Here is a 6,932-nt window from a genome sequence, read left to right as displayed (position 1 = left end):
TCTCTCTGCGTAACTTCTCCACCAGAGGCTTCCTGAGCTGCACAAACAGGAACAGAGTCATTAGTTCACTTGTTTTAAAGTGTGACGTTGATTTCAACTAATAAAAAATAATGTAGCATAGATCTCATATTTACCTTGTGGTTCAGAGTCAGATGCTCCTGACCATGGATCATTTCTGCGCTGACTTTAGGAGCCATGGTTGAACCTTTGTCCTGGAGTGGTCTCTGCAGACAGAATCTGAGCTCGGCTGGATTCATCCCTTCTATTTATACTCACAGATCTCCATGTGAATGTGTGGGTCTTGGTCTGGATGGAGTTTCTCACAGTCTATTGACCAATCAGATCGGAGGACAAAGAGTAAATGGGACTCCGGCCTGCCACATGCTCGGAGGTCATATTAGTAAGGATAATAGTTTGGTCTCAGGGGAGCAGGTGGAGGACTGGGGGAGAGGGAAAAACACTTAGAGCTCATATGAACCTTGGAGAGTGCTTTATTTTTCATTTCGTATGTGTCACAGCACCCCTGAAGTCATAATTTAACAGCACCGATAAATCTATAAAGAGATCCTTTTGTGTTTACTTTAATACAGTGTCAGTATTGACATCCTGCATTCACAGCTGTGTCACTTTGAATCTTTCTGCTTGTTACACTGGTTTTCAGTGTTTCTGTGTTTACCTGCACAGTGAGACAAAAGCAGCAGCAGGTGTGCGCATCAATGGGAGGTGTGTTCGCTGTTGTCTGGCGTGAGCAGAACTCTGTTCCCAGTTTCCCACACTCGGCGCGTGAATGATGCGGTCACGGCGCCACAAAGGGACTTTGACAGGAGCTTCTGGGACAGATGCTGGACGTGCGCTCGAAGAGAGGCGGAGTCTGACGTCAGCGAACCATCTGGAGGGAAACGACATGACTGGCCGCACCACACGTTTGATTCAGACTTGTAGTGGTAGAAATTACATTTTTAGTCTTTTCATAATATTTCCTTTATTAACCAGCAGGCCTTCACTTGCTTCCACTTCTCATCTGGACATGGGTCTGTCTCTGTTGTCCCTCTGCGTCTCTGTGAGTGTGTTTCCCACACTCTGTCCGTTCACCAAGACAACAGAAGTGTGCCTCCTTACACAAAGGATCGCTCCATCTCCATGTAAAGGAATTTGTCCATCCTCGTTACTTTTCCCACTCTCTAAAAACAGAGACAATTCACAACTTCAAGCAAAGACTTCCCCAGATATATGGAGACAAATGAAATCACAAAGAAGGATCAGGTTCTCTCATTTTATTTGGTTACTATGTTTTTATTTGTCATCAGAAGTCTAATCTTTGCATACGAAGCAGCAGGGGGTTGGGGGTGGACAGAGGCAGCTGCTTTTCGACACGTGCCAAATCCCTTTTGAGAAGACTTGACTGCTGGTGGTTCACGGAGCTAATTATGCTAAACTCTGCTCTGGAGACTTTTCCCACACTTCGTCCATTAATTGACATGAAGGCAAGCGTCTAAAATCCAGGCTCGTTTTGTAGAATCACTTGTTTTTAACACATCCAGATCAATTTATTTTTTTTTATGTTTCTTTTTAATTTGCACGTGACTCGATTTTGATTCAAAAGAAAGTTTTTCAAGGTTCTTGATTGTCATTCACGTCACATGTGGTACATGAGGTGGAAGGAACCTGTGTACACAGGGTCCCAGTTACATCCAACAAAAATACAATTTGTAAAGAAAAAAAAAAAAAAACAATTTTGATTTAAAAAAAAAAAAAGAATAATTTGTATGAATACTGAATGTTTTATAAAAGTCCAACAATGTTAAGTCAGGTCACCTGGACGGTTTCTTTTTTTTTTTTTTTGCAGAGATGTTTTGTCCTTCATCCAAAGGACTTCTTCAGTCTGAGGAGCCACCAAACAAACTGATTCCCACAAACAGCATACTCCATAGTGGACAAAAACAGTTTGCTGGTGCTTAAATGGCCTCCGGAGCTCACCCTCTCCTCTATCAACTCCTCTGGGACGGTCATGCCAAAGTGGTTCAAAACATCAAAGTTCATGCTCAATCATCCAGGTATAAAATCCAATTGAAGAAGATTGAATTGAAGAGTGAAGAAATCCTTTGGATGAAGGACGAAACGTCTCAACAACAAAAAAAAAAACATCCAGATGACCTGACTGAACATTGCTGGATTTTTACCTGGATTATTGAGCATGAACTTTGGTGTTTTGCAAGTTTTTTTAATCTTTTTAGTCTGAAGGCAGGATGTCATATCAATATGTCGCAGTTTAAAGCTGATCTATAATATTATTCAACTTATTTGCCTAAATGTTCCAAATGATGATTCTTTTTTTTGCTTCATGTTCAGATTATTATCGTACGCCAAAGGTAGAAGTCATCGTTTTAGGCCGTCTTTATGTGCATCATTATCAAAATGTCTCATGAAGCAGACGGATTTTAATGAAACTCTCTGAAACTAATCCATGGATGGACATCTATGATCAACGTTTAGGGTCAACGTCACTCAAGATGGCCACCACTAAGCAATTTTAGAAAACACAAAAAATTCTATAACGCAACAAGGTTTACAGATATTGAGCTCAAATTAGGTGTGAAAGTAGCTGAGAGTCATGAATTAACCATCAACCCTGTTTGCCTGTTAGCAAAATATTTCACGAACCACTGTTAGTAAAACTCCCAAAAAGTTTGATTGGGTCTACAACGACAACTCATTTGCTTTTGCAATCAACCCATACAACTAATACAGCTCACAATATTGCACGCGATCACGCATATACATATTCTCAGGGTTAAAATGATGGTAACTCCGCCCCTTTTAATTTGAAAATGGTTTTAGATTAAAGTGACCTGCATTTCTTTAAAGAACGCCAGACTTTAAGATCCAAAGGGATTTTGTGCTGCTGATTTTTATGGTTTTATATTTGGAGCAACTATAAAAAGTCAGTCCACGCTTAACTCGCCTTTGTTTAAAATAGATGTTTCGATTCAGTCTTTTTAATTTGCAAAACATGGAATAAATTAACTTTTGTTCAGTACATTGTTGTTAGTGAATGAAGTATGATAAAAAATAAACTAGAAAGTTCCTGGAGAAACTTTGACGGGGACTGCCTATTTATTAATACATTATTATTAATAATAAATATTAATAAATAATAATATTAATAGGCAGCACGGTGGCGCAACTGGTAGAGCTGCTGCCTCTCAGCGAGCAGGTCCCTGGTTCAAACCCCGGTCCGGGGGCCTTTCTGGGTGGAGTTTGCATGTTCTCTCCGTGCATGCGTGGGTTTTCTCCGGGTACTCTGGTTTCCTCCCACAGACCAAAAACATGCATGTTAGACTGATTGGTAACTCTAAATTGTCCCTAGGTGTGAGTGAGAGAGTGAATGGTTGTTTGTCTCGTTTGTCTCTATGTGTCCCTGTGATGGACTGGAGACCCGTCCAGGGTGTACCCCGCCCCTCGCACAGTGATTGCTGGACATGGGCACCAGCGACCCCCGTGACCCAAAATGGAATTAACGGGTAAAAGAAAATGGATGGATGGATGGATGAATAATATTAATAAATAATATTAATATATTGACAATTTATTAATTATTATAAAATATTAATATATTTGATAACAATATTAATATTAAATATGAATTATTAATATGAGCAATAATTCATGTTATAAAAATGAATCATTGGTAATTTATGTTAATGATTATTTTTACTAATTAATAATAAGAATAGGTGATAATAGGTGCCTTCCATGCATGTTGAACCAAAATGGCTCCCGACGTTACTCAGTTTCTTTGAAAAGTTTTCTTCTATTCATTTCCTAAGGGAAATTTGTCATTTTCGTTAGCAAAATATGTTGCCATGGTAACGCCAATTGCCAATAAAAGTAATAGCACACATCTCGGAGCCGAGCCGGTCGTTTTGATATAACTTTTGTGGGGGTAGGCGTTGTGGTTCGGGCCGCATTAACGGAGATACAAATGTAGACTCACTTCCGAGGTGTAGAATAAGAGGTGCCCAACATGCATAGAAATATTTATTCTGTCTCTCAGTTAAAAAAAAAGAAAAGAAACACACAAACAGAAAATGCACAGTTTGGATTGTTTTTATTCTTAAACAAATTCCCACAATACAGAGATCTTCCACTGGAGTCCCAGACAAGTGATGATGCATCACAACAAAACTTGGAAACACTTCCCGAACACTTCACTCAAGAAAAGAGCAGAGGAGCGTGGTCTTTACAAAAGACAGCAGCCGACCGACCGTCCGTCCATCATCACTGACTGATGCAGGCAACAGGTCACGTTAGAGCACTTTCTTTAAACTAAAAGAAACAAAATGTCTGAAACAGACACAAATATAAGCATTACAACTGAGTCAGTTTAAATATAAGGTTCTACAAAAGAACAATGAAGGAACAAATTTAAACGTGAACAAACTGAGTTTGGCACTTTTCATCTTTTGCACCTCTGTTCCGCAGGAATTGTTTTCACATAGAATCGTGTTTTACCACAGGAGAATTCAACAAGTTCCTGTAAATACAGAAATTATTTTTATGAAATCTCATTTTTTGTTGACCAATATGGTCATCTAAAGTTTATCGTTTACATTCGTTCACATTTATTTGTTGTCGTTTCCATAGGAATCGTCAAAATGTGGAAAAATGTTACAAATAAATTCTTCTGTAAATTCAGAGGAACAAATTGATCAAACATATTACTATAACGTCCAGGAATCTTTGATCAATATGATCTGTTAGTTTCCCTCCAGTCCTGCAGTGTCTTCCAGGGCCTCCAGGGGGCGCTGCAGACTGGACTCTGGTCTGGACTGTGGAGCTCAGAGGACAGAAGTCAGCCTCTCTCAGGTTCTTCTCAGACTGCAGCTTGTTGAAGTGGTCCAGCAGTCTTCTGTGGGACCGGGTCTTCTCCTGGTCTTTGGACAGGAAGTGCACTACCTCTTGGACACATCTGGAGTAGACCTGATCAGCAGCTGCTGAGTCCACAGCTGGATCCTGCTGCAGCTGCAGTCGTGTCAGGAAGCAGACGGTCGTCTCCAGGATGTCTGCTTTCTCCAGCTTGGAGTCTGGCTGCTGTTTGAGGAGCTCCAGGAGAGACTTGAGCTGCTCGATGCTGCTGTTGATCCTCCCTCTGCGTAACTTCTCCACCAGAGGCTTCCTGAGCTGCACAAACAGGAACAGAGTCATTAATAAACTTATTGGATGTAATGGTTTTTACAAGCTAACATATAAGTGATTTATCATAGATTTCATATTTACCTTGTGGTTCAGATGCTCCTGAGAGATGATGGAAGCAGTGACGTTCTGGTCTCTGCAGAGAGAATCTTTGCTCCGCTGTCTTCAACTCTTCTATTTATACTCACACATCTCCATGTGAAAGTGTGGGTCTTGGTCTGGATGGAGTTTCCCACAGTTTGGACCAATCAGCTGGCAGGACGAAGAGAATGGAAGTGGGGCCTACCACATGCTCAGCGGTAATAGTTTGTTCTCAGGGGAGCAGGTGGAGAACCGGGGGTGATGGGAGGTTGTTAACGAGCGCCACACGATTGTTTTTTTTTTAAAGACTTTTTAGAGCCGATCATTTGCTTGATGCACCAATTTCCTCTGCAAGCTTCTACTTTTATCCCACGTGCAGAAGATGGAGAGCTGATTAAACTTTATTAAAGCTTGTGGTTGTTTTTATTTCACCGTCTCCCTTCTGAAAGGGTCACCACCACAGTGGGAAATGTTGGGATTCTTTTAAGACCTGGGCTCAAACCCCTGACCACCGAGCTACAGCGTCCACAGAGTTTTTTAAAGCTTGAGTCCTTAAAAAGTGTCCAGTGCAAAAAACATTTCATCACTCTTCAGAACCTCAATCTAAACATGACGGTATGAGCCTTTTTTTTTAGCATTTCCCTTTTAAATTTCATTTCACATAAAACACATTTGGTTTTATTGCTGATTTATTGCTGATTTATTGCTTTATCAACTATAAAAGTGTTCAGACTTATTGGTTGTTTGCAGCGTTTGTGTTTCTCTTTCGTAAAAGTCTGTCAGTAAACCACAGCAGGACGTTTGAGGCAGATTTCCTGTTAGATACAGAGAGACGGACATTTTAAAGCACGAAGAAAGGAAGGAAAAGATGTTTTAACTTTCATTATATCCAGTCAAAGCTGAAATGATAATGAAAGTTTTTAAAATAGAAGTTTTTTTAAGCTGGGAGATTTGTTTGTACCGATCAATCTGTCTGTAAATAAATTAGGAGCATGTGATGATCAGCCGTTTGTTGGCACGTGCTGAATCCCTTCAGAGACCGGATGAATAATGTGTGTGAATTTACTGAAAAGTTAATAATAGTTCATCTGAACACTAAAATATGTTATGATTTATATTTTAGGTGTTGAAATTTAAAGTTTTGACAACATAATGCATTCCTATTAAACATCTATAATGAAAAGAAATCAAATCAGGGATTTAAAGCATCTCGGAGTGTTTCTGGTGTCGACACCAGGCTCTTGTGAGGCTGCGTCTCTTCAGGTCAAAGGTCGGCGTCTATTGTCCCACAGCGACTTTGAGAGTGAGTTTCCTCTGGTTTCCCACACTCTGTCCTTTCACTGGAGCAACAATAGACGTGTGCCTCGAAATTCATCACGTCACGTACACCGGCCTTGAAGACGTGAAATCAAACATTAGAAAAGTTTCCAGCGTTTGGTAAAGAAATTAATTAAAACTTTGGTTTTAAAACTGATTTATTTCAATGAAAAGTGAAGCAACAAACTAAACCATTGTTTCAGTTTCAATAATTATTTACACATTTCTACAAACGATAGATAGATAGATAGATAGATAGATAGATAGATAGATAGATAGATAGATAGATAGATAGATAGATAGATAGATAGATAGATAGATAGATAGATAGATAGATAGAT

The 6,932-nt window shown here is 39.7% G+C and overlaps 2 protein-coding genes across 2 annotated transcripts in view; both read right to left on the bottom strand.

Annotated features, from left to right (window-relative positions):
* The window catches only part of mdfi (MyoD family inhibitor), a 189,614-nt gene that overhangs the window by 66,213 nt on the left and 116,469 nt on the right, over positions 1-6,932 (bottom strand). The gene's annotated exons all lie outside the window — the stretch shown is intronic.
* LOC119412069 (transcription factor HES-5-like) lies at positions 4,693-5,391 on the bottom strand. Its single transcript, XM_037679046.1, has 3 exons — positions 5,384-5,391; positions 5,278-5,329; positions 4,693-5,181 (listed from the first exon to the last, which is right to left on the bottom strand). The coding sequence occupies exons 1-3, from the start codon at positions 5,389-5,391 to the stop codon at positions 4,693-4,695; spliced, it is 549 nt and encodes a 182-aa protein (XP_037534974.1).

Source organism: Nematolebias whitei, chromosome 7 (assembly GCF_014905685.2).
Source record: "Nematolebias whitei isolate Nwh7 chromosome 7, NemWhi1, whole genome shotgun sequence".
NCBI classification, from domain to species: domain Eukaryota; kingdom Metazoa; phylum Chordata; class Actinopteri; order Cyprinodontiformes; family Rivulidae; genus Nematolebias; species Nematolebias whitei.
This window is presented reverse-complemented; position numbering and strand designations above follow the sequence as displayed.